The 27,977-nt window shown below is 36.6% G+C and overlaps 2 protein-coding genes across 8 annotated transcripts in view; one reads left to right on the top strand and one right to left on the bottom strand.

Annotated features, from left to right (window-relative positions):
- The window catches only part of DLG2 (discs large MAGUK scaffold protein 2), a 1,871,010-nt gene extending 1,860,888 nt beyond the window's left edge, over positions 1-10,122 (bottom strand). For 2 of the 4 annotated variants that reach the window (XM_073215942.1, XM_037010570.2), the window contains exon 1: positions 8,552-10,122. In XM_073215942.1, coding sequence (XP_073072043.1) covers positions 8,552-8,570 — 19 coding nt within the window. In that variant the 5' untranslated portion in view covers positions 8,571-10,122. The remainder of the gene's footprint in view (positions 1-8,551) is intronic. The other 2 variants (XM_037010571.2, XM_037010568.2) reach the window with 2 other exon arrangements.
- A 313-nt stretch (positions 10,123-10,435) lies between these two features.
- On the top strand, positions 10,436-16,266 carry TMEM126B (transmembrane protein 126B). Of its 4 annotated transcripts, XM_017661955.3 has the most exons (6): positions 10,475-10,576; positions 11,737-11,904; positions 13,148-13,269; positions 14,312-14,505; positions 15,568-15,679; positions 15,919-16,266. In XM_017661955.3, exons 2-6 carry the CDS (start codon positions 11,860-11,862, stop codon positions 16,100-16,102), a joined length of 657 nt encoding a protein of 218 aa, XP_017517444.3. In that variant the 5' UTR covers positions 10,475-10,576; positions 11,737-11,859; the 3' UTR covers positions 16,103-16,266. The 4 variants fall into 4 exon arrangements, with proteins under 4 accessions (XP_017517443.1, XP_017517444.3, XP_036866663.1 ...); XM_017661954.3 differs by lacking the exon at positions 11,737-11,904 and having other exon boundaries at positions 10,436-10,576; XM_037010768.2 differs by lacking the exon at positions 11,737-11,904 and having other exon boundaries at positions 10,499-10,541.
- The last annotated feature ends 11,711 nt before the right edge of the window (positions 16,267-27,977 follow it).

Below are 27,977 nucleotides of genomic sequence, written 5' to 3'. Positions count from 1 at the left end.
TATATACAGAGAAGACAAGTAATGATTCTATAGTATCTTACTATGCTGATAACCAGTGACTGTAATGGGGTATGTGGGGAGACTTGATACTAGGGGGAGTCTAGTAACCATAATGTTGTTCAAGTAATTGTATATTAATGATATCAAAAGAAAAAAAGAGAAAAAAAAAAGAACAGTACTGCCTAAAATTATAAATAATTTGGGACAGGTAATTCAAATTTGAAAGAGCAAATGGCAATAGTGCTAACAAATGAAAGAAAGGAGGAAAGGATGACACATAAAATTTCCCACAACTGAAAAAAAGAATTTTAGGATATATGGTGTTGTTTAGAAAAGTAAGATCAAAGTATAGTAAAGGCTGAACTTAATACACAAATCTTGGAGAGCAAAGCATTTAGAACAATGAAATTCCTTTACAGAAATTTATGCAACAATTTTTACAGTTTAGAAAGAACTTTTACATGCATTTTCTTATCTGATTCTTATCCTTGAAAACTCATATTATGTCTACTGTACATGAAACTGAAATTCATAGTGGCTTGTCCCAGATCACAGGGTTACTAAATAACAGATTTAAAGCTTAATCCTAAAGCATTTGATTCCAAAAACAGTTGACCCTTGGACAACACAAGGTACATCCACTCCCTGTGCAGCTGAAAATTCACGTCTAACTTTTGATTCCCCAAAAACTTAACTACTAGTGGCCTGCTGTTGACCAGAAGCCTTGCTAATAACATAAACAGTTAATTGACACAAATTTTGTACATGTATTAGAAACTATATTATTACAATAAAGCCAGAGAAAACAAAATGTTTTTCAAACCACCACAAATCTCAAAAATATTTTCCAATATATTTATTGAAAAATATCTGCATATAAGTGGACGCACACAGTTCAAACCCATGTTGTTCAAAGGACAATTGTATAGTGTTCTCTCCATAATACCACCATCTTCCTCCAGAAATAGAGCTGAGCATATTTCTCTGAAAAAAACAACTTGACCAATCAGATATAAATTATATCACTAAATTTTAGAATCTATGGTTAAATATTGAATCAATAATTTTCACATGTGTTTATTAATGTAAGATTTGTATTTATAAGATAAATTAAAATGGCCCTCCCTGCCTTTAAGTCTGGTAGACAGAAATAATAAATTCGTTCATTCATTTATCAAATATTTATTGAGTATCTTACTATGCTCCAGACATTGGGAAGTCAACACTGAACAAGATATGCAATATTCTATCCTCTCAGAGGTTTTTGTCTGGAAGTAAATATAATTAAATAGGAAATTTCAACAAAGTAAAAGATTAAAACAGAGTGTAATAATGCCATGAAGAGATCCAGGTGCCATAAGAGCAGAGTAAGTTAATGCCATAGAGACCATGTCAAGTTTGGCCTTAAACCCAAGGTTGAATAACAAGTCATCAAAGATTTTTAAATAAAGACGAGCATGACCATTAGTTAACATTTTAGAAAAATCACTTTAACTACAGTGTGATATATATCAACTGAAGCAAACAAGAACAATTATGTTTTCTTTTCTCTCATACCATTGTATGCAAAACTGAATAGTCACAATTCTGTATCATTTCTTATGACACATTTATGACTAGTAAATAAAAATATTTTATTAGCAAGTATTTATTACATTTAGTTCTTATCGTCCATTATGATTTTTGTAAATTAACAATATTCATATGGAAATAATAAAATGATGAATGCCAATAGAAAAGTTACCCTTGTACCAGGGATTTAAAAAGAAGTTTAATATTAAAATTTACAGTTCAAGGTAATACAACAAGGTGTCATTTTATCAATGATAAGATTAGCTAGCATTTGTTGAACCATGCTAAGAATTCTGCATAGATCACTTTATTCAATCTTCACAAGAAAACCGTAAGAAATACTTTCATACACATTTTGCAAATGAAGAAATTTAAACTGAGAGAAATGAAGTAACTTGCCTAAAGCTATATAATCAGTAAGTCAACCAGGATTCAAACCCTCATCTATCTAGCACCAGTACTTTTAAGCATCATGTTATGCTGAAACTTAATTTACTGCGAAAGGATCACAGTGTGTCTTTCTTCTGTAATTGTCCTTACTTCCTCCTTCTTCAAAAAAAAAAGATTTTAATATACTTCAGCAAATGCCTGTTGATCAGTATATTTCCCCTCTTGAAACAAAAAGATATTAGTATGAAATGGTGAACTTATTCTACCAACTTTCAGGTAAGCCATGTTTTTAGGTTTTCTACAGAATTGTTAAAGAAAACAACTGGAAAAGAACAAGGGTAAATAGTAGTACATAAAAGGGAAGAAGACAGAAATTGCTTCTCCAGATGAATATAGAAATATGCATGTTTCAGTTGTAACAAACTAGAAAAAGGAAATGAAAAAAATAAAACTTTGATTTAAATTGTGGAAAAAATATCTGCCTAGACTTAAAGCAGGTCTAAAGATTACAATCATTTTGTAAACATTGGAAGATTTCAAATTTCTTTAGCATCAAAGAGAAAATACTCCTAAGAAATGTTATAAAAAGGAAGGTACAGTATGGCAATTCCTGTCTGTAAGCAGATATAAGATGTGCCCTTGCCATATCTGGGCAGGCTTGCTCTGAAATATTGACCAGGAAGCTAGACCCAGACCACTGATGGAAGGGGACTCTAATTCTGAGCACAGCTTTTCTCCTCCTAGGACGAAAAACAAAAAAAAAAGATTTTGATGATAAGCATTTGTGTAGCCCATCCCTACTTACAAAACAATCTTTACATGGATGGGATATTTTTATTTGATCATCAAAACACTCCTAAGAAGTGAGTGTTATTAGTATATAGTCACATTTTAAGCTGAGGAATTTGAACCTCAATCTGCTGGTTTTCTTTAGATAACTTAGCCAGTTGGCAGTAGATACTAGATTCCATCCCTGGGCTCGCCTGTGCTGCGCCATGATGCCATTCCCTTGTTCAAACACCGCACTCTCTCTGAAAACAGCACTGACTGGGCCTACATTTGTCACTTACTAACTTTATAAAAGTGAAGTTCATATACATTATCTTATAAAAGAAACAACATATATTAAGGTGTGGGAAAGTATTCAATCCTTTTAGAAAAGGAAACTGAAGTTCAGGAGGATTACATGATTTTTCATGAAGTCACCTGGTGTTATCATCAATGGAAGGCATGCCAAGTACATGTGAGAGAGAGGCACTTTCAGATACAAATTATTTTTCACTCCCTAAATTTTCCCATTTCTTCTCATTCAAGCAGAAAACTGGTTTTATACTTTACTGCTTCAGGGGAGGTATGTGCCAGGACAGAAAACAGAGGGATTTTATTTCAGTATTGCTTTCCTGAAGCCAAAGGCTTCAGAATAAAATACATTACAGAAATGAAATAGAGATTCTCAGGCACATGCAGAGAAAGAGATAGCTCCCAAAGCCTGCCCCATCTACAAAGATGTTCTCAGCTGGAAAAAGAGAGAGGTCTTTGGATCCCACCGCAGCAGGGATCTAGGCTCTGCCTCCTAGCAGCATCGCCTGGAAGGCAGAAAGACACCCCAGAGGAATGGCATCACAATTCTTCTAGGAAAACAGAAACACAGAAATTTTAGGCAGCGAAAAACACCCATGTTTTGCAAGGAGCAAATCAGTGCCAGACCAAGAAGAATTATCTAGACACAACAACTCATATGTCTCAGAGATACAGTTTTATATATGGATGATCAATGGCAAGTGTATACCCCTGTTCCAGATGGAACTCCATCATAACCCCAGGAAGCAGGGACAACCTCAAAAAAGGATTGGAGTAATTTTGTTCACCACTCAGTGGCTAAGAATCAGAAATAAAGTTGAACTATAGAAAAGAAATGGATATTTCTTACATACCTAAATTTATAGACTGAGAGTCCATCTCAGTGACTATCTGATCTTGTCCCTTCTCTCAGAAGTCAGGTCTTCTGGCTACTGGTGTAGGTTTTCCCACAATGTCACTGCCACTGCTGTTGATGATGACAGAGATCATGGTGATGATATGATGATAGCTCAAGGCAAAGAAACTAATGATCTGAAACAGCATTCCCCACATTGTGGTAAACTTCTACTGGTCTGTTGCATCTCATCTTAAATGTCACATTTCTAGAAAGAATTCCCTGATTCTCTCAGATGAGGCTGGGGGTTCCTCATCAGTTTTCACGGCACATTGTGTTAACCCCATCATGAGACACTGAAATTACCTGTTCCCACATCATTCTCCTTAATATATTAAAGACAGAGACTGAACTCATTTCCCACTGCAAAACATGTACCTAACTCAGTGCCTGGTACATAGCAGGCACTCAATAAATCTGTGTTGAATGGATAAATGATTGAATGAATAAATGGAAGTAAAGCTAATGCCTTAAATACATACACAAGTTAATCTTTTAAGAGAATTAATAATTTATTACCTATAAGGGATTCTAAATAGAACAGAACCTAACAGATTTATTCCAAGTCTTATCATATTTTCAATGATAAAAATATTATCACAACTTTCCAAAATGATAGGCCCCCACAGAAACCTCAGCATCTTACCCTGACAGTAAGTGGTGTCATCAGAAGAAATGGGATACATAATATTACCCCTAACCTTAGAAAGTTTAACATAATAATTCATTTTCACAGGATTTTTGACTTTATAACATATCATTACTCTTGGCCTCAAATCCTACAACAAATGGGGTCAGGAGAATTGTTTCATAATGGAGGTGATTTGGCCATAATTCTTGAAATAGCTTTGAGAAACTTACTAAAAATTGAACCTACACAAAAAGCTTACTACTTGGAATTCAGAATGACTGACTGGACAGAAGAGCCTGGGTAAAACTCATGATCCTTTGCTGACAAAGCAACCTACATTGAGGATCATCCATTGCTCTCATGGCTTGCCTGCTACAAATTCCTGAGTAGGAATTATAGCTGGGGAACAGGTCCTCTCCCACAGTAAAAGAGATTTTATATATTGCAGCATTCTATATTTTTTATACATATAATACTTGATTACACAGTAAATGTTAAGAAATAAGAGCATATAAGGAGAAAATGCAATTAAGAAAAGAGCATTCTTGCAGTTTAGTGAATACATTGTTATAGAAGAGTGGAGGACTGACTGATTGGCAAAGTCATGAATAAATTGAATGTCTTAATTCAGTGTTTTAAAAACACAATATTATGTGTATGTCTTCCCTCTGACTAGACTCTAAAACCCAAAGAAGTAACCAGTAATAGGCCTAAAGAAGAGATCAAATATTCTATCATGTATGGAGCACTTGAGCAGTTTCCAAAAACCTAACAGTTCAAATATTTTATGGTATCAAGTCATTAACTTATCACCTGCACACTTTCCCAATATACAAGAACTGTAAAATAAACCAATCAACAGATCATTGTTAGCTCTATGCCTATTGTTTCCTAATAAGTACTTGAATATAAAAAGTATTCTTCTATCTCTCTCTCCAGAATGGTCTCTCTTTATGATTCCTGGATTGATGAGTATTTTCCAACATCAAAAGTCTGTGGCATCATGATTTCCAATAGCTCTCTCTACTAAGGCCAAGATGACTTTTTTGAGGGATTTGAAATCTAAAAAAATCTTTAGTAAATTATCTATTTTACTTTGTTACAGAAATTGAAAAAGTTTACAAGCTGTCATTTCCCATCCTTTCTTGGGAAGAGTCATTGCTTAAGTCTTTTCAGTTGTATAGGCTAGGAAAAAGAACAAAACATGAAGTTTTGAGAAATGGAAAAAGCATCTGGACATAACACTGGTGTGATGAACATGAAAGTTCAAGCACAAATTTAGTAAAATATATGCAAAGAGAGTAAAATACCCACTCGGGTGCAGTCAATAAATTCAGATACATATTTTCCCTTTTAACGAATCTGAAAAAAATTATTTTAAGAATTTAGGAAAATCTGTTGATGGAAAGAGAGTATCCCCAGATAATGAGAGGCAAATAGAAATTAGTAAGATACTACAAAAAAGAAATTAAGCCACAAAAAGCAAGAAACACATAATGAAAGAAGAAAACTTTAAATGAGTTAGGAATAAATGGAAGAGTTCTTATGGGGTCCCTTCCCCAGAGTGAGGAAGACAAAAAAAGAAAAACACGAGATGTCACACCCATTCCCTCCTCCCACCATGGCTTATGGTACCCAGAGAATCTCCTCTCTGCTCTCACAATAACATGCAAAAAAAAGTCAAGTGGAAATCTTTCTTAGGAAAAGTTCTTATTTTAATAGGAATATATTCAACAGTGAAAAAACTCTTGGCTCAATGAGGATAGTTATTGTTAAAATTATAGTACATCTAGCTCTCCCATCATATCTACCACATGAAACAATGAAGAAACATAAAAGATTCAAGATGACCAAGGATAGGACCCTCTGAAGAACAAATCTAGGTTATATTTTAAAATATTTGTTTTAGTTTTATATTAGAAATTGTACCAATAGTTAGCTCAGCCTGTTAAAAATATAGTGTACATGTCATAATTTGGCTAGTTGTATATAAGATTCAAAAATATGTATCTTATACTAATCAGTTTAAGAGATTAAAAATGATGAGTTTTTTCTAACTGCATCAGCTCATGAATTACGTAATGTACATGCTTTAGTATATTCCAACTATATACTTGCTTTGCTCATTCAAACCTGTTGATTCCTTTACAAAGTTGATCCATGATAATCAATGCATTGTTAAAGAAGAAAAGAAGAAAAGGAGGAAAGGAGAAAAAAGAGAAGGCAGAAAGGGAGTGAGAGAAAGAGGGAAGGAGGGAGGGAGAGAAGAAATAAACATTAAATTATTTCTCATAAAGTATGATTTTCAATAATGTTATCAGCAATTTTTATACCTTTCTTTAAAGGTAGGAACTTAAAGGGAAATGTCTACTGCAGCTAGAAACCTTAAAATCACCTGCTTGATTTGTTAAGCTGTACCAAGAACATCAATCATTCTTCCTCCACCTCCTTTTCCAAACATCTTTTTATCCCTCTCTTTCTCTCTCTCTCCCTCTCTCTCCCTCTCTCTCCCTTCTATCTCCTCCCTTCTCCTCTGTCTCTCTTGATCTCTCTCTCTCTCTCTTTCTCTCCCTCTGTCATCCCTCTCTCTCTTACACACACACACACACATACACACACACACACGCAAGATGTGTTTAATTCAATTATTAGTCTAAAATAAGGTAATCCAAAAGGGACAGTGTCTAGAGAACAGTAAATGGTAGTAAGAATAAAAACACACAGTAAGTTAAATAAGTCAAAGAGCCATATCATTTATTGGCCACATTAACCAAAACCATTCTTGTTCCAGATAAAACAACTGTGGCAGATCTGAACAGATGTAGCTCCAAAATGTCACAGGGAGTTTACTTCTCTCAGTGATATCATGACAGAGAGTGAGAGAAGGAAACAACCCCAGTCTTAAATCCCAGGCACAAGGTTACATTTGTGGGAGTTTCAAAGATTTTGCATGTCATTATCCGTCTCTACAGATACCAGTTGGATAAAGCATCTCACAGATTATAAATTTCCTCAGTGCACCTTCCAATCCACAGGTAGAAAGATTAAACGTTGTGCAGAGCCAGGGTGCACTTTAACCTTCACCCTGAGCTTTGGTTTCAGATTGTAGCAACTCACATAACTGGTCAACAGTTGGATCTATACTAGCACAGTATAGTAGGGGTCAAGAGTGTTCATATAAATTTTGGTTCAAAACTTCAGGAAAACTCATTATAATTGACCTGATCGTGCATACTATGTCAAAAAGAACCATCTGGTTTCGCTGGGATCTTTAGGAACAAAGTTAACCTGTGGTAGCTCTAGGATAAAGTGAATCCCCAAAGTCTGATCTATAATAAACTATACTTAAGGAACCCACCAGATCTTGAGCAGTTCTGGGGAGGTGGTAGTGGGGAGTCAGGTGTTTGCCTCATTTGAGAACTTGCCAATCATGTTATTGGATAATGCAGACATCTGGAAAAGCACCGCAGTTAGTTGTGCTTTATCACAAAAGTGAAGACTTACACAGTAAACCAAATTTAAAATCAACTTTTTAATCAAAAAGATAAATGATAAATCTAACTTTGTTCAGTGCAAACAACTTTGCTCTTTTAGAGTATGTAATTCACTTGAAAATATTAAATCCATGAGGAAGAACTCCACTGTATAAGTTTCTTTTTAAAAATTGCTCAGAATTAACCTCTAACAAGCTAAGAAAACAAGCTAAAGAAAATCCTAAATCTGTGGTATCAAACTTATACTGATTATAAATGTGACTTAGACAAGCTGATTTATGAAATCACAAATGTCTGTAATTAAATAGTATAGTCCTACTTCATTTTACCTAAGCAAAATTACTGAATGATACACCATAGAAAAGACATTATTACACTGAATATTTTCCCAAACCCAAGCAAAATTTTACTCTTAAATGGAATACAATTTAAACTGCTAATACCAGAACCAGGAGAAGGGAGAAACATACAGGAAGCCTCATAGCCCACCTTTCTTCTTGACTGGCATTCTTGGGTCTTTCCACTGCCCCAGGATTCACGTCTCTTTTCAGATCTCAGCTTGTTCCAGCTAGATTAAGGCCAAGAGCCAGGTAACTGTTGCAAACCACCTCACTGTTAATTTTGAAATCCAGGCTGTCTTCTCTTCTTTTTCCACAATTAAGCTTTTGACACTGCCCAGTTTAGAGAAAAATAACTTCTGAGTTTCTCAAGTTTATCAATTTTTATAAAATAAGTATTGTTTTAAAAAAGCTGAGAAAATTATTGTAAGCACAGAAAACGTTATTAAAACTCCTCTTCAGAAAGCAACACTTTTGGAATTCAGTGACTAAATCGGTTAAGGCACAAACCAAATTCACACAGCTGTCTCATTACCCAATACATAGTCAAAATCTAAGATGAACTGGTTGATGAAGATTCTCACTTCTTTAAAGAAAAATTTAACTCCCCTCAAAAAACACTTTTCTACAACCTCTTTGTGGTCTCTAAAAAGGTGGGTGAATTTGAACAGTTTTCTGGAGCAGAACACAGACTGAAAGGCCCCTTTCTATTTACTGGACCAGAAGTTTCAGATCTCACCCCCTTAGTAAGACAGGATCCAGCTTCGTGTCACTTTCATTTTTTTCTCCCGTGCTCTCCAAGCCCCTCGGGCTTGATCCTTACAGCCCCTCTGATTCTGATCCTCCCATTTATTAACGGAGAGGACTGAAAAGGAGGAAAGCAATCCCTTGGCATGGAGACATTAAAGGGACAGTGCTGTTCAATGGGCACTTGATGCAGGATGAGTTGGCGAAGCAGATTTCTTCACACTGGAGTCATTCACATCATGCCATCTCTTCGTATCCAAGCAGCTTTCCACAGTTAAGCTTTTAAAAACAGGAAAACGGAGACGGTTCGAGAGAAGTCAAACCTTCCCGCAGAAGGTGTTTTCTGAGAAGCTGTAGTAGTATTAGGTACCTGAGCGCAAGCTGTGCAAATGGGTCGCGATTTCCTAAATGAGAGTTCGGCTGCTTGGCTGCCACATCCACCCTCTGTCTCAATCTCTCTCCAAACTACCCACCTTCCTTTTAGAGGAAAGACAAGGAATCTCTCGGCTACCGCTGGCCCCCCAGCCCAAACCCCGTCCTCATATAGACGAGCAGCAATGTCCTGCACCCTCCACGCGATGAAGTGTTTCCTCAGGCAGCAGAAACAGCAGCCCTAGAAATTATATAACTCGAATTTGGCTTCTCTAAGACATGGAAACTGGAGGGTCGGGGTTGCTGGTCTGGGAGACACTGCCGAGCACTGAACGTGCAAGGACGCCAGGCCTCCTCGCAGCGGCCCCCACTCCGAAGCACAAGGGGGTCGTCTCGTGGTGGGAGCAAATCTCTCCGCGGTCCCTTTGCCAAGCGGGGTGAAAGGACGGCACACATGTGAGACTAAAGACTGGGGAGTGGAGTCAGATAGCTGTGAAGGGAAGAGGCTAGTAGGGACCAACCCGGCGGCCGGTTGGGGGTGCTGCGCAGGAGGTGCCAGAGAAGCCAGACTTAATACAAGGGCCGGACCGCAGGGGCGAGCTCCTCGTGAGCGACCGGGGCTGACGGCTCAGCCCAACTAAGGGAGATGCCCTGAGGAGAGGAGAACGCACAGCAAGCTCGCTGCGCTGGCACCGCCCCACGTTCCTTCCAGGCTGGGAAAACGTGCTCCGCAAACAGCAGGGGAAGAGAATGCGGAGCTGCTGGGGAGGCGGGCCCACGAGCGACCGGACCTCTCTGAAGCCAATGAGAGGCTCCCGTTTCTGGAAACCGCGCCCAATCACAGCCCCGATGGAGAGCGCGGCTTTTGACTGGTCAGGGCGGGCCCGGGCGGCACGCGAAAGGTGTGGGACCGCACCATTTCCCGCCCCTGGCGTTCTGGGTCCCCGCCCACCCGCTGGTCACGTGAACCGCCAAGATGGCGGCCCTGGGGCGGGAGGCCAGGGCTGACCCGAGGGAAGCAGGTGTGGTGCCGGTGGGAACTGGGGAAGTGCCCAAGGTAGGCGGAATCGGGGTGGTATGAGTTGTGATTTCTGCAAACTCGAAGTATTGGCGGACTCTTCTGACATAAATGATGCACGTAAAAGGGATTTGAAAATCTAGAAAGAACAGCTCCCAAGTCCTTGCTGGGCACAATTAAGTCCCCAGGTCTATGGAGGGAGGCGGAGGGAAAGCAGGCGACCTTAAGTCTAGTCCCTATGTCTTGCAGCTTGTTTTCTCTTGCCTCCGGGACTTGCATTGGCCTTTCCTTAAACTTGATATGCCTCCCTGCCTAATCCTCCACCCCATTCTAGCCAAACTCTCATCTTTTGGATATTCATTAAAATGTCACTTCCAGGAAACCTTCCCACACGTAGCCTGGCTAGGTTATTTGGTTTTGTTATGTGTTCGGCTTTGAGTTTTGTTTTGTTTTGTTTTGATGGTACTCATTCTGCGTTTAAATTCTCTGCCTTTTTGTTCTGACTCCGCGTGGGTTTGGGATTCCTGAGGACGTGACTACATCTTGATTATCCCGGGGGCTGTCAATTACCAGGTGCTGCGTAAACGATGAGTGAATGTTGAATAAAACTCTAAAGATCAGGTGAAATAATACACATAAAAGCATTACAAAACCATAAAATGCTCTGCAAACTATAAATCTACATAAATGCACTCTTGCCGGTATAATCGTGACCTGTTGAGTGGCCTTGAACTAGTTAATTTTTAGGTAAGACGTTGGTTATAGCAAAATCTTTACATTTCAGTACTTGATAAAAGTCTATCAGTGAATTTACCAGTCTATTTCTTTGCTTTAATAACAATGCCTTCCAAAGCAATATTTTTAGTCGTGTTTCAGTTGTTCGGGATTATAATCCTGGATATCTGTTCCCTGTATACTGAGAATTAAGACAAAGTGGAAGCTTAGTACAAGTTTTCTTTATGGAAAGTAAGGGACTTCAGTGAATTGGATATCAGCAAAACAAAAATTCATCCAAGGTTTATGGTTGTCATTTATTGACATCTGCCTTCATAGTACAGTAGATGGATTAGATATAGAATCTCCTTTAGATATTACTGTCTCTTCTCTCCTATTTTTCATTTAGATGTCAGAAAGGCAAAAGATTAAATTGTCTCTGAGAAATTATAATTTGTGAAAAACATTTTTCCTGTCCTCCCCAGATATTTTAAAGAAGAACATAGGACTGGCTTGAGTACAGTTTGCAATGGCACAGGGAAAGAAACTGGCCCATTATTGCTCATTATGTAATCTGTAGAAGGTTCAGAGGTGTCCATACCTTCAGGATGCTGATGCCGTGGATGAATTGGCCTTTCACAGAGTCAGGACTGGTAACATCCCTTATTCAGCAAATTAGTATTACAGTGATGTTCAACATGTGTCCATTGCCTGCCAACATCAGAATCACTTGGAGCTCTGAAAGGGCAGATTTCTAGACATCACTCTGCTCTTACAGAATCCAGATTATTTCAGGAGGGAGATCAAGAGACCACATTTCAAAGAAATTCCCCACCTGATTCTCATGCATGCTAAAGGGTGGGAATCACTGATTTATAAAGTACCTTATGTGTTCTTTATGCTTAATCCATTCTAATTCTCCTGCCCAGGACTCTGGAAATTTAAGATTTCTTCTATGCCCTTGATTATAAATGTTGTTAAAATGGAAACTGATATAAATTGTGAAGGGCCATAAATTTTTTTATTCATTAGCTCATTAGGAATGTCATGCCAGTGTGGCAAAAGGTTTCACAAATATTATTAAGATTTATCACAGAGATCTGAGAGATTACCCAGAGCTAAACAATCAGAAAGAATCTTTTCTGAGGACCCAATTGTTACTGTTTTTTACCACTGCTTTCTGTTAAGATGCTACTAGCCAAACCCTTTATGGTCCTTTGACATTGGCAACTGTCTATTCATACATCACTCTTGGGACACAAGAGCCTTCTGACCTAGAGCCCAGTGCCACGGGGCCAGGCTCTCTGGTATATCACATAACAATTTACAAGAAAGGTCCTGTGTCCACCCCAGGTGCTCAGATATATAACGTACATAATCCAAAGTACTGTGATCCACTGCCACTTCCTAGCTTGGAACAGTTTCCCTCTTCCTGTTCTCTCTCACTGTTCTCTGAGGCAATCCCTGCTCTTCTCTCAAGAAAAGTCAACATAATGTCCAAAATGAGCTCAGGCTTTCATGAGACAGAGGATAGAAATAATTTGTCAACAAGTAGCTACTCTTTCCTTCCAGCTCTGAAAAAGCTGGAACGAGACGATCTACAAAGGGCCTGGGGTACCTTCAGGGAAAACTGTAAGAGAAGCAAAAACTAAATTATCTCAATAAGTTATCCTTCCATACTTTCCTGAGGCAAGTTTTTGATTTGTGTGAATCAAAAGCAATGTCTAGCAGATAATAGCTCACTAAATACTGATTGGATTATTAATAAAGAATGTGAAAGCAGATGACAGTACCACAATTCTAGGGTCTAAATAATTCTTTCATGTGAATCTGTAGAATTTATAAGACTTAATATTAATATCATTAGTTATGGTTCTGAAATTTTGTTTTTTCCAGGACATCAAGATGGCAACAAACACACGTGATCAGCCCAGTCTTTCTCCAGGAGATGCAAAACTCAAAAGATCAACAGTCATTGAAATGATAGAAAAAAAAATTGATAATCTTAGAAAAGAAAAGTAAGCGACACACCCAGGCAATGACCCAGAAAGACAATAACTTTATTTGCAAATTTTCTATATTGCCATTGTTTCTGAATATCTAAGATCCTATTAACACTATTGAATTGGTTATACAAAAAGGTTATAAAAAAAGAACTGGAAGGAAACCTGGATGATAAAAATAGTTGGAGTTTTTTGGAATATTGGGATGTGGATAATCTTTTGCTTCTTAAAAAATGTCCACAATTATTGTTGAAATGTTTTTTTGTGCAATAAGCATTTTAAAATTAAAAGTAACCAGGAGAACACCATTTTGGAAGCTGCTTAGATTTAATTGATGACCAGTTGTAATTAAATTCATTTTAGAGTTGACTACTTCAGCCATAGTGCTGAGTTCAGCAAAAATACAGATTTCATGATGTGTGTAGAGTCTCACATCACCATTTTGACCTTTAAATGAATACAGATTAAGAATAAAGTAAAAGGACATTGATCCTAGACCTGAGACATGTCAGATTTCAGTATGAGTTAGAATAAGTAAGACTAGGTTTATGAAATTGCTTTGGGTGAAGTCTCAGTATATTAGATAAATTATTTTAAATGTATCTGGACTAATTAAGAAATAGCTATTTTCAAGAAGGCCTAACCAAATGTAAACAGCTTTTTTCAAATGACCTTCAGCACATTAATTCTTTTAGAAGGAAGGGCAGTATTCTTGGATTTAGATTATCTCATAAAATTTGGCTACACTGAAACAGTCATATTTACTTGTGGCCAAAATTTATTTTAAGAGTTCCATTTTATAACCACTCTAAATATTCTCAGGAAGAGATTTATTATATCTTCTCATTAGAATGCAAGTTCTGTGAGGGCTGGATCTTTTTTTTTCTTTAATCACTGCCCTGTCCTCAGCACATAGAAAATATCTTTCACACAGTACATGTTCAGGAAATATTTGATGTTGAGTAAATGTGTAATAATAAATTACTACCTCAGAAAGGTTATATCAATTAGGAGAATATTACATTGAACTTAATTTTTCTCTGTTTTTCCTATTTAGAGATTTATATACACATGGAACAGTGTTCTTTGGCACAACAGCTGGTTTCTCTGGAATGTTGGCAAACTTTATTTTCAGACACTGCTTCAAGGTTAAACAGGATGCTTTGAAAACGTATGCATCATTGACTACACTTCCATTTTTGTCTACTATAGTTTCTTACAAGCTCCTTGTAACAGATGCTTTATATTCAGGTGAATTTAAATTCATTAATGTATAATGTACATATGTCTAATTAAAATTACTCAGTAACATACTGCTGCTACTACAGATAATCATCCCTTACATTTGTATATTCCTTTAACATTGACAGAGTACCTCCATATATGTTTTCCTATTTCATCTCCACAACAATCCTCCTAATCAGGCAGGGAAAGTAGTATTGTCTTTTTTACAGATAAGTAACCAAAGCTGAGATACGTTCAAGTACAAGAAGCAACATTAATATACTGGGAAGAAAACAGGTTTTGTCATAATACACAGGATTTCAGTTCCTACCTCTTATCACTTAAGTTTTTTGACATTGGGCAAGTCATTTAATCTCTGAGACTCAGTTGTTTTATCTAGAAATTAAAAATACTACTACTTACCTCACAGGATTATTATAGGAATTAGTAGTTAAATGCCTAACATAGTATCTGGCATTATTGTGGGCTTCAAATGTTATTTCTTGCCCTTCCCCATTACCTTAAGTTTCACAACTAATAATTGGTGGAACCTCTAACTCCTATAATCAGGTCACTGCTTAAATGTCTATTCCCCGGGGAAACTTTGATTCCCTCAGGCAGGTTAGATTTCTGATATGTTCTCTATTCATTTTACCTTTGTGCACACTTAAAATTATTTATTTAAATATTTGCGTAAAGTCTTTCCTTCCTGGTAGATTGACCTGAAGGACAGAGATTGGATGTCTTTTATTCAACACTGTATTCTCAGCACATGACTGACACATAGACAATAAAAATGTTTTAATCTAGCAGAGCCCAGATGTCTGGACTGCTAATTTAATATTCTTCATTATGAAATTGCTTCTATAACAACTATACATGTAAGAGATGACTCTCCTTATATAAAGTATAATAAAGACAGTTTTATAATGTGCATTTTGTCTGTTATGTGCCATAGGCTTAATTTCTAATACTGCTTCAGTGTGGTTGAGGACGGTACAGATAACTACTCTATTGAGGGCCCAAGGCTGTCCTAATATTTCTTACCCTGAGTTTTAAAGGGACGCCAAATTTACTTTTGTTTTCCAGGTAATATAAGCAAGGAAAATTGTGTTCTGAGAAGTTCACTGATTGGCATAGTGTGTGGTTTTTTGTATCCCAGTGCTTTGGCTTTTTCTAAAAATGGACATCTGGCAGTCAAGTAAGTCCATCTGTTTGTTCCATTTCTTGCTTGCTTCCTTTTTTAAAAAATGTTAATAAACTTTCTATATTCTTTAGTTGCCAGTAACACATTTTAATCAAAATAGTCATTTGATACTTCAAATAGCTAATTTTCAACTTTTTTGCTATCTATATGAAAGTATCAGTTTAAGAGACATCAATGAACTTTCATAGAATATATATCTAGGAAAAGTACTTAACTCTTTTTTTCCTTTTTAGGTATCATACTGTTCCACTGCCACCAAAAGGAAGGGTTTTACTTTATTGGCTGCTGCTTTGTCAATCAGAGATAAAAGCAATGGTAATTCCTCTAGTCTTTCAGACCACCTTTGGAATATTTAATGGTCTACAGCATTATGCAATATTTGAAAGTACACTTGAGAAAAGTGTACTTGAAGATTAACCAAAGAATGAATGAATACAGAATGGATTTTTTTTATGATCAGGACTCAGATATTGATGAAAGTTAAAAGTAGCTCTAGACAATTTGTTTTTGTTCCTTTTACATAGCATATAGCAGTTACTCAATAAATACTGAGTAATTAAATTTAAAAATAGTTTAAGTTTCATCTTTCTCTGTTCATTGTATGTGGAAATGGGTTTGAGGCCTCAAGGTCTAATCTATACATTTATATATTGATTCATCAAACACTGAGTACTTGCTGCATCTCAGGCACTGTTACATATAATAATAAGTGGTCCTGACTTAGAAGGAACTCACAATTAGAAATGAAAAATGTGAAAGCATGAGAGAGTTTGAGAGAGATACACATAATTCTGTGGGCTTATTGAGGAGATGGCTGTTAACTACTTGGGCAGAGAGGAAAGCTGTGGGGAAAAAAATCAATTTTGAAGAAGTTATAAACTCATAAGAAAGTAAAATATGGAAATAATGTACAGCCCTTTCCTCTGATCTCTGATTCAATATATTTACTAGCTTTTTATCATTAACAAATTATCTTCATTGTGCTGTTTAAAGAATATTTATTGCATGTTTAATGCATAATAGCCTATTTGCTATGCATTAATACAGGTACCAGGGGTATAAAGATTCAGTCCCTGTCTTCAAGAAGTTTAATGAAAAAGATCACAGCATGCTTCTTTAGGTCTCCTAGAGCATTCCTGAGCTGCACATTTATCATACGCTTAAGGAAAGGTACACTGTCTGATGAAAAGAATAAGACAGAATGGAGCTCCACAGCTCATTCTCCTTGTCTCAACCATATCTACCTTGAGATTAAAGATTTACTTTTAAATCTTTAATTAAAGGGAGACCAAATGTTCTTTATTACCTTTAATCAAAGGTCACCTGAGGGCCTAAACAACCCAAAGCAGAAATGGAAGCCTTAACAAGGTGCTTTATAGCATCATATATAACAAACTAAAATACATGCACTCTTGCTAGTGAGAAAAAAAAAATCCAGCTTTGTATCTCAGAATAATTCATTATTCTTGAAACTCTGAGAAAAGGGCAGATGATTAGGGGGAGAACCAAGTCAAATATGTAACTAGATGCAATGATATTCATACTTTACCTCTTTAAGAAATTATTAAAAAAACTGTACCTTTACAAACCCACAACTGACATTATACTTTGTGGTGAAAAGCTAAAAGCTTTTCATCTAAGATGAGGAAAAGACTAGGATGTTCACTCTCACTCTTATTCCGCATAGTACTGGAGTTCCTAACCATAGTTATCAGACAAGAAAAATAAATAAAAGGCATCTAAAATGGTAAGTAAAAAAAAAAACTGTATTTTCAGATGACATGATACTATACATGGAAAACCCTAAATACCACCAAAAAACTGTTAGAACTCAAATGAATTCAGTGAAGTTGCAGGATACAAAATCAATTTACAAAAATCTGTCCATTTCTATTTACTAATGATAAACTAGCAGAAAGAGAAATGAGGAAAGCAATCCTATTTACAGCCACATGAAAAAGAATAAAATACCTAGGGAAAAAATTAACCAAGGAGGTAAAAGACCTGTGCACTGAAAACTGTAAGACATTGATGAAAGAAATTAATGATAAATAAATGGAAAGATATTCTATGCTTATGGATAGGAAGAATTAGTATTGTTAAAATGGCCATCCTACCCAAAGCAATCTACAGATTCAATGCAATCCCTATCAAAATACCAATGGCATTTTTCACAGAACTAGAGCAAATAATCCTAGAAGTTGGATGGAACCACAAAAGACCCTGAATATCTAAAGAAATCTTGAAAAAGAAGAACAAAGAGCTGGAGGTATCATGAGCCCTGATTTTCAAATTATATTTCAAAGCTACGGTACTGGCACAAAAATAGACACATGACTTAATGGAACAGAACAGAAAGTCCAGAAATAAACCCACACTTATATGGTCAATTGATTTATGACAAATACAACAAAGGAGCAATAATATATGATAGAGAAAAGACAGTCTCATCAATAAATGATGTTAGGAAAACTGGACAGCTACATTAAAAAGAGTGAAACTGGACTACTGTCTTACACCATAAAAATAAACTCAAAATGGGTTAAAGACCTAAATAAAAGACCTGAAACCATAAAACTAAAGACACAGGCAGTAAACTCTTAACCATCAACCATTAGTAAGTTTTTCTATATGTGTTTCCCAGACAATGGAAACAAAAGTAAAAATGAAAAGTGGGACTATACCAAACTAAAAAGCTTCCACATAGCAAAGGAACACATTAACAAAATGAAAAGACAACTTACTAAATGGGAAAAATCTATTTGCAAATGATATATACAAGGGGTTAAGAGCTCATACAACTCAACACCAAGAAACAATCCAATTAAAAAATGGGCAGAGGATCTGAATAGACATTTTTCCAAAGAAGACAGATGGCCAACAGACACATGAAAATATGCTCAGCATCACTAATCATCAGGAAAATGCAAATCAAAACCACAATGAGATTATCATTTCACACCAGTCTAAATGGATAATATCAAAAAGACAAGAAATAACAGAGTTGGTGAGGATGTGGAGAAAAGAGAATTCTCATGCACTGCTGGTGGGAATGGAAATTGGAATGGAAAACAGCATGGAGGGTCCTTAAAAAAATTAAAAATAGAAATAACCATACAACCCAGTAATTCCAATTCTAGGAATTTACTCAAAACAAAATAACCAATTTGAAAAGATATATGCACCCCTATGCTTATGGCAGCATTATTTACAACCAAAATACATAAGCAACTTGAATGTTTGTTGATAAGATGAACAGATAAAGATGTGGTACATATACACAATGGAATATTACTCAGCCATAGAAGGAAATCCTTCCATTTGCAACAACATGGGTGGACTTAGGAGGGATTATAAATCACAGAAAGACAAATGCCCTATGATTTCACTTACCTGTGGAATCTAAAAAATAAAACAAATGGACTTTTAAACATAGAACTGGTAGTTGCCATGGGGAAGGGAGATAAGAGGATGGGTGAAATAAGTAGAAGAGATAAAGGGGTAAAAACTTCAATTGTAAAATAAATAAGTCACACAGATGAAAAGTACAGTATAGGGAATATAGTCAATAAAATAATGTGACAGATGTTAACTACATTAATGGTGAGCATTTTATAATGTAAATTATTGCTGAATCACTGTTGTATAAAGCCAACATAATATTGTATATCACCTACACTCTGATCTTTTTTAAAAGCTGCTAGAAAAAAATTATTACACAATGAGACAATGAGTGCTTGAATACTTTCTCATTGTGAGATAATCCAGAAGAAATAGAGCAAGACTTCCAAGTGCCCCTTCACTCCCATTCCACCTTTTTTCTATTCCATTCTCCAGAGGTCACCATAATCAAGTTAGCATGCCCCTTTCCTTATGGTATTCTTTTATAACTCACATATTTTTCAAAATAAACAGTATTACCCATACATACCATATAGGAAATTAAATTTCCCTTTGCTTATGTATCTTGGAGATCTTCTCAACTCATTACATATAGGTTTAACACACTTTTTAGTGACTGAATAACATTCTTGGTGATTCCATTATTCACATAAGTTATCTTCCAATATCCTGGTCTTTCTAACCTACCACTTATTCCCATGGTCATAGTCTAGACCTGTACTGTCCAATATAATAGTCACTAGACACATGTGATTACTGAGTATTTGAAATGTGACTAGTCTAAACTGAGATATTTCTAAGTGTAAAATACACATCAAGCTTTGAAGATTTACTATGTAAAAAAGAAAGCACCTCAACAATTAATCTATTATATGTCCAAATACTACTCTTTTGGACATACAGGATTAAATAAAATACATTAAAATTAAATTTTTCTGCTTTCTTTAATGTGACTACTAGGAAATTTAAAGTTTTAGAGATGACTTACGATACATATTTAGTGGACTTCATTGCACTAGACCTTGTTATTATCAATAAATTCAAATGCTCCACATTCTCAATTTTAAAATCTCATTTTCTGATCCAACCTCTTGTCATTCCAGTTCATTCATTTTCACACCACAAACCCAGCCTCACTAGAACCTGTAATCCATCAATCCCAGTTACTTTTCACTGTTACTCACATCTTTACTGTCCTTCTCCAGCTTCAACCAATCTTTTTTAGTTTGCCAATCTCAAGGCAAAAAGAAATTTTTAAAAATGAATCTAGCTAAAGTTCATTTTTAAATAAAGATGATACTGGCCTCTTGTTTTCCTCTGTGAATTTTCTATTCATGTCTTTGGCTCATCTGATTTATAGAAGCTCTATAAAATTCTGGGTATCTTTTTCTTCATATTCTGGGTAGTAATCTGGCAAACACAACAAGACTAACTTATGTTCACCTCCCCTGCCACCTGAAAGCGGAAGAGATCTGTACCTTACTCCATGACTTCAATTTACCTTTTTTACAGTAGAGAAAGCTGGGAAGTTTACCCATAGTTTCCTTTGGTTTTGGAAAACAGTACTTGCCAAAGTGACTGTAAGAAGCCTGACAGGGGAACTTAGGGAAACCTTGCTCTGGGCCTCAGCCCAAAGGAGAGGCTATGTGAACCACAGTCGAGAAAGGCAGCATGGTACTAGAGGCAAGAAAGTTCATAGGTGTTAAGTGCATTGCAGCCTGGAGCTCCACTCTCAGGATTCAATCCTGGCTTTGCTACTTAACAACAGGATGACTTCAAGCAACTATTTTACCTCTCTGCACCTCAGTTTTCTCATCTATAATAAAAAGAATAAAGATTTTACTTATCTCATGGTGTTGTCAGGATTAAATGAGTTGATACATGTAAATCAAAATAATGACCAACTCACAAGATGTCCATATGTGTTACTGCAATTATTGTTATTGTTGTAATCACTGCATACCAACTATCATAGTCCTTTCCTTAGCCTGCCTGTAGTTATGAGTTAGGCAGTTTTCTAAAAGATTTGCTGAAGCACAGCAAAGAAAATTCATAAAATATCTTTGAATTTAACACACATGTATTCATTTATTCAATGAATATTGATTCAAGACCTAGTGTGTGAAGGACTGTATACCATACAGTGGACAAGTTACCTAACCTTTCTGACTGTATTTCTCTTTAAACATACTATTAAAAGATACCTCAAGACAAATGCTGGGCATAGAAGCCACAGGCCATAAATCTGCAAAGAAGTAAAAAGCTAACCTTTTCAAACAATATGGCCTCTCTCTCACTTACCAACTTTACATTTCCCTGTATGGCCCCGGAAGATGACTGGTTAGCCAGAGACGGGTAAGTTCCTCAAGGGAGGAACAACCTAAGACAGGCACAGTCACAGGGGGGCCATCAGGTGAGAAATTGGGGAACAACAGTGGTGAAGCTTAGAACCTCACCACCACCCCTGTGTTGAGAGAAAGCTTCTGCATCCATGAATGTTTTATTGCCCTTGCCTAGCTCGGATTAGCACATAGTCTACAGGCACACACCTGATCATCTACAATTGCTCTCTTACAACACTAAACTATGTTTTCTTCCTTTATCTTGTATCTACCTACCACTTCAGCAGTTTATTAAAAATAATAATAATAATAATAATAAAGGGAGAAATGTGGGATCCACATATAAATCAAGTATAAAAATCAAACGAATATTCATATTTGACCTGATTGTTTATAGTTCATAATGCGTGATCAAAACCGAAAGTTTCTGTGATGACTGCCCTTGTACTGTTCACCATGTAAGAACTTATTCACTATGTAAGAACTTGTTCACCATGTAAGAACTTGTTCGTTATGCTTCAGAAGATTGGACACTGATGAAAATTAGGCTTGGGGTGGATTAATGATTGTGCATTGAGCATTGACTCCCCTATACAGAATTTTATTGTTGTTAACAACCATTTGATCAATAAATATGAGAGATGCCCTCTCAAAAAAAAAACATTCTATTAACTGCTTTGTAGTGATGTTATAAAGTACATGGAATCATGCCAAAACATACCTGGCATGCACAGGAGGTGCTCAATAAACATGTTTGCATTTTTTCCCCTGATGGTTGTATAACAGCAACTAAGATATGATCCCTATGAAAATTTACCTTCTCTCTTACCCTTTCTCCTCAGTTTTCTCCAACTGTCTGAACCATGTGATTTTTCCCCTGCTTTTATACTGTATTGCATCACTTTGTGTTGCATGCAGTACACTGTATTGTACTGATTTTCTCCATGCTTTTATAATAACTTTATTGTATTGTGTAAACTATTCACTATTTGAATTCCCAAATTTAAGCAGTAATCTACTAATGAAGAAATCCTATTTTATAGATGTGGCTGCATTCCATAGAATTTTTTTCTATGAAAAATTCCTTCCTAAGCCTCATTAAAAAAATTATTCCAAAGATACATAACCCATATCTTCACCATCCCATCCTTACAAAGACACTTACTCTAACACTAATAAACACTAAATAAACATGAATAATTGAATCTTGGTAGTACTGAACCTCACCAGCTTCACTAAAGTACCAAAGACCCACACTCCAAGTCTCCACAAAATTAGACACAGTAGAAGAAAAGATTAATGAACTTGAGGATATAGTAATATAAACTTAAAAATAAGACTGAAAAATAATTAACAGTATTAGTGAGTACCCTTATATACCCATAACTGAAGTCATCTAAAGAGCAGTTGAACAGGAAAAGATTTTTGAAATACTAATATCTGAAAGTTTTCCAAATTTCATGAAGACTCTAAAACCACAGATTTAAGAAGTTCCAGTCCAAGGTGGCAATGTAGGAGGCTCTTAAACTAATCTCCGCTCACAGACGCACTAAACCTACAGCGAGTAATTCCCTCTGAAAGAAATCCAGAAACTAGCTGAGTGACTCCTACCCATCAGGCAAATGAGAAAAGACCTGTACCAAATGGACAGGAAAGACTAATACACACTCTCAGCAATCCCACTCTGAACACAGCCAACATTTAATCAGGACGGAACTCCCAACTTATCCCTGAGGAAGAAAGGGTTTGGAACCAAGGTCTACTACCCCAACATTTAAGACATTCACCTGAGGGACAGGCCCCAAAACACCTAACCTTTGAAAGCCAGCAAGCCTGACATCCATGAGGCCCACTAGACTACAGCAAACAAAAAAAACGTTAACTGCCAGGGGCACTTGCGGTGACTATCTTCCCAGGGCTCAACACAGAGGGAGGAAGGAAAAAATGCCCCCCTCCCAGTTTTCTCTGAATGGGGTCTATATGCACACTTTAAAAGATGCTGCCTGAAGGTCAGAATTCTGATTTAACACTTCCCAACAGGCTAATTGAAATCCTCTCCCTACCACAACGAACCAGCAGACACCTACATTCTTGAGGCCCCTCCAAGTTACCAGTACATCCCTGAAAGGAGTTAATACACATAACTGCACCCTAGCTTTTGTGGTTGCCCTGAAGGGGCAAGTCCTCAGATCTCCTGGCTCTGATAACCAATGGGTGCAGTTATATTCAGTGGTCCCACAGGATTGCAATAAACAAATAACTTATTAACAGCCTCAAAAGCAGCCCCTACCCTTTGATTTTTATTAAGGTATTATTGTATACATTTTTATGAAGGTTTCACATGAAAAAACAATGCGGTTACTACATTTACCCATATTATCAAGTCCCCACCCATACCCCAATGCAGTCACTGTCTATCAGTGCAGCAAGACGCCACAGATTCACTGTTTGCCTTCTCTGTGCTACACTGTTCTCCCTGTGATCCCCCACACCATGTGTACCAAACATAATACCCCTGAATCCCCTTCTCCCTCCCTCCCCACCCCTCCCCTTTGGTAATCACTAGTCCTTTCTTGGAGCTCTGAGTCTGCTGCTATTTTGTTCCTTCAGTTTTTCTTTGTTCTTATACTCCACAAATGAGGGAAATCATTTGGCACTTGTCTTTCTCCACCTGGCTTATTTCACTGAGCATAATATCCTCCAGCTCCATCGATGTTGTTTGTAAATGATAGGATTTGATTCTTTCTTATGCCTGAATAGTATTCCATTGTGTGTATGTACCACATCTTCTTTATCCATTCATCAACTGATGGACACTTAGGTTGCTTCCATATCTTGGTTATTGTAAAAGGTGCTGTGATAAACATAGGGGTGCATATGTCTTTTTGAATCTGAGAAGTTGTATTCTTTGGGTAAATTCCAAGGAGTGGGATGCCCGGGTCAAACGGTATTTCTATTTTTAGTTTTTTGAGGAACCTCCATATTGCTTTCCACAATGGTTGAACTAGCTTACATTCCCACCAGCGGTGTAGGAGGGTCCCCCTTTCTCCGCATCCTCACCAGCATTTGTTGTTCATAGTCTTTTCGATGCTGGTCATCACTCCTGGTGTGAGGTAATATCTCATTGTGGTTTTAATTTGCATTTCCCTGATGATTAGTGATGTGGAGCATCTTTTCATGTGTCTGTTGACCATCTGAATTTCTTCTTTGGAGAAGGGTCTCTTCATATCCTCTGCCCATTTTTTACTTGGGTTATTTGCTTTTTGGGTGTTGAAGTGTATGAGTTATTTATATATTTTGGATGTTAACCCCGTGTCGGATATGTCATTTACAAATATATTCTCCCATACTGTAGGATGCCATTTTTTTCTGTTGATGTTGTCCTTTGCCGTACAGAAACTTTTTAGTTTGATGTAGTCCCATGAGTTCATTTTTGCTTTTGTTTCCCTTGCTCGAGGAGATGTGTTCAGGAAGAAGTTGCTCATGCTTATATTCAGGATATGTTTGCCTATGTTGTCTTCTAAGAGTTTTATGGTTTCATGACTTACATTTAGGTCTTTGATCCATTTCAAGTTTACTTTTGTGTATGGGGTAAAACAATAATCCAGTTTCATTCTCTTGCATGTAGCTGCCCGGTTTTGCCAACACCAGCTGTTAAGGAGGCTGTCATTTCCCCCATTGTATGTCCACGGCTCCATTATCACATATTAATTGACCATATATGGTTGGGTTTATATCAGGGCTCTCTAGTCTCTTCCCCTGGTCTATAGGTCTGTTCTTGCGCCAATACCAAATTGTCTTGATTACTGTAGACTTTGTAGTAGAGCTTGAAGTTGGGGAGCATAATCTCCCCAGCTTTATTCTTCCTTCTCAGGATTGCTTTGGCTATTCGGGGTCTTTTTTGGTTTCATATAAATTTTAGAATGATTTGCTCTAGTTTGTTGAAGAATGCTGTTGGTATTTTGATAGGAATTGCATTGAATCTGTAGACTGCTTTAGGCAGGATGGTAATTTTGACAATATTAAATCTTCCTATCCATGAGCATGGGATATATTTCCATTTATTGGTATCTTCTTTAATTTCTCTCATGAGTGTCTTGTAGTTTTCAGACTATAGATCTTTCACTTCCTTGGTTAAGTTTATTCCTAGGTATTTTATTCTTTTTGATGCCACTGTGAATGGAATTGTTTTCCTGATTTCTTTTCTTATGGTTGATTGTTAGTGTATAGGAATGCCACAGACTTCTGCATATTAATTCTGTATCCTGCAACTTTGCTGAATTAAGATACTAGATCTAGTAGTTTTGGAGCAAATTTTTTAGAGTTTTTTATGTACAATATCATGTCATCTGCAAACAGAGACAGTTTAACTTCTTCCTTGACAGTCTGGATGCCTTTTATTTCTTTTTGTTGTCTGATTGCCATGGCTAAGACCTCCAGTACTCTGTTGAATAGAAGTAGGGAAAGTGGGCATCCTTGTCTTGCTCCCAATCTTAAAGGAAAAGCTTTCAGCTTCTCGCTGTTAAGTATGATGTTGGCTTTGGGTTTATCATATATGGCCTTTATTATGTTGAGGTACTTGCCCTCTATACCCATTTTGTTGAGAGTTTTTATCATGAATGGATGTTGAATTTTGTTAATGCTTTTTTAGCATCTATGGAGATGATCATGTGGTTTTTCTCCTCCTTTCGTAGATGTGGTGGATGATGTTGATGGATTTTTGAATATTGTACAGTCCTTGCATCCCTGGAATAAATCCTACTTGATCATGATGGGTGATCTTTCTGATGCATTTTTGAATTCAGTTTGCTAATATTTTGTTGAGTATTTTTGCATGTATGTTCATCAGGGATATTGGTCTGTAATTTTCTTTTTTTGTGGTGTCTTTCCCTGGTTTTGGTATTAGAGTTATGCTGCCTCATAGAATGAGTTTGGAAGTATTCTGTCTTCTTCTACTCTTTGGAAATCTTTAAACAGGATGGGTATTAGGTCTTCACTGAATGTTTGATAAAATTCAGCAGTGTAGCCATCTGGTACAGGTGTTTTGTTCTTAAGTAGGTTTTTGACTACTGATTCAATTTTGTATCTGATAATTGGTCTGTTCAGATTTTCTGTTTCTTTCTGGGTCAGCCTGGGAAGGTTGTATTTTTCTAGAAAGTTGTATACTTCTTCTAAGTTATCCAGTTTGTTAGCATATAATTTTTCACAGTATTATCTAATAATTCTTTGTATTTCTGTGGTGTCTGTAGTGATTTTCCCTTTCTTGTTTCTGATTCTGTTTATGTGAATAGACTCTCTTTTTGTCTTGATAAGTCTGGCTAGGGGGTCATCTATTTTATTTATTTTCTTGAAGAATCAGCTCTTGTTTTCATTGATTCTTTCTATTGTTTTATTCTTCTCAATTTTATTTATTTCTGCTCTAATCTTTATTATGTCCCTCCGCCTACTGACTTTGGGCCTCATTTGTTCTTCTTTTTCTAATTTCATTAATTGTGAGTTTAGACTGCTCATATGGGATTGTTCTTCTTTCCTGAGGTAGGCCTGTATTGCAATATACTTTCCTCTTAGCGTGGCCTTTGCTGCATCCCACAGATTTTGTGGTGTTGAGTTATTGTTTTCATTTGTCTCCATGTATTGCTTGATCTCTGTTTTTATTTGGTCATTGATCCATTGGTATTTAGGATTATGTTGTGAAGCCTCCATGTGTTTCTGGGATTTTTCATTTTCTTTGATAATTTATTTCTTGTTTCATACCTTTGTGATCTAAGAAACTGGTTGGTACAATTTCAATCTTTTTGAATTTACCAAGGCTCTTTTTGTGGCCTGGTATATGACCTATTCTTGAAGATGTTCCATGTGCACTTGAGAAGAATGTGTATTCTGCTGCTTTTGGGTGAAGAGTTCTGTAGATGTCTGTTAGGTCCATCTGTCCTAATGTGTTGTTCAGTGCCTCTGTGTCCTTACTTATTTTCTGTCTGGTTGATCTGTCCTTCAGAGTGACTGGAGTGTTGAAGTCTCCTAGAATGAATGCATTGCATTCTATTTCCCCTTTAATTCTGTTAGTATTTTTTTCATATGTAGGTGCACCTTTGTTGGGTGCATAGATATTTATAGCGGTTATATCTTCTTGTTGGATTGACCCCTTTATCATTAAGTAATGTCCTTCTTTGTCCCTTGTCACTTTCTTTGTTTTGAAGTTTATTTTGTCTGATACAAGTACTGCAACTCCTGCTTTTTTCTCCCTATTAGTTGCATGAAATATCTTTTTCCATCCCTTCACTTTTAGTCTGTGTCTGTCTTTGGGTTTAAAGTGAGTCTCTTGTAGGAAATGACAGTCTAACTTAACCCCCTATAAGATGGGTCTTTATTTTTTATCCATTCAGTGACTCTATGTCTTTTGATTGGTGCTTTTAGACTATTTACATTTAGGGTGATTATTGATAGGTATGTACTTATTGCCATTGCAGGCTTTAGATTTATGGTTATCAAAGGTTCAAGGATAACTCCCTCACTATCTAAGAGTCTAACTTAACTCTCTTAATATGCTA

Source organism: Manis javanica, chromosome 11 (assembly GCF_040802235.1).
Source record: "Manis javanica isolate MJ-LG chromosome 11, MJ_LKY, whole genome shotgun sequence".
In the NCBI taxonomy this organism is placed as follows: Eukaryota; Metazoa; Chordata; class Mammalia; order Pholidota; family Manidae; genus Manis; species Manis javanica.
Note: the sequence above shows the minus strand (reverse complement) of the source record. Positions and strands in the feature narration are given on the sequence as shown.

Excerpts from the sequence above, each read along its gene's own strand:
- TMEM126B (XM_017661954.3), top strand. The coding sequence starts at position 10,496 with ATGGCGGCCCTGGGGCGGGAGGCCAGGGCTGACCCGAGGGAAGCAGGT. Across the intron at positions 10,577-13,147 it reads GAACTGGGGAAGTGCCCAAG|GACATCAAGATGGCAACAAA; the intron begins GTAGGCGGAATC and ends TGTTTTTTCCAG. Across the intron at positions 14,506-15,567 it reads AACAGATGCTTTATATTCAG|GTAATATAAGCAAGGAAAAT; the intron begins GTGAATTTAAAT and ends TTTGTTTTCCAG.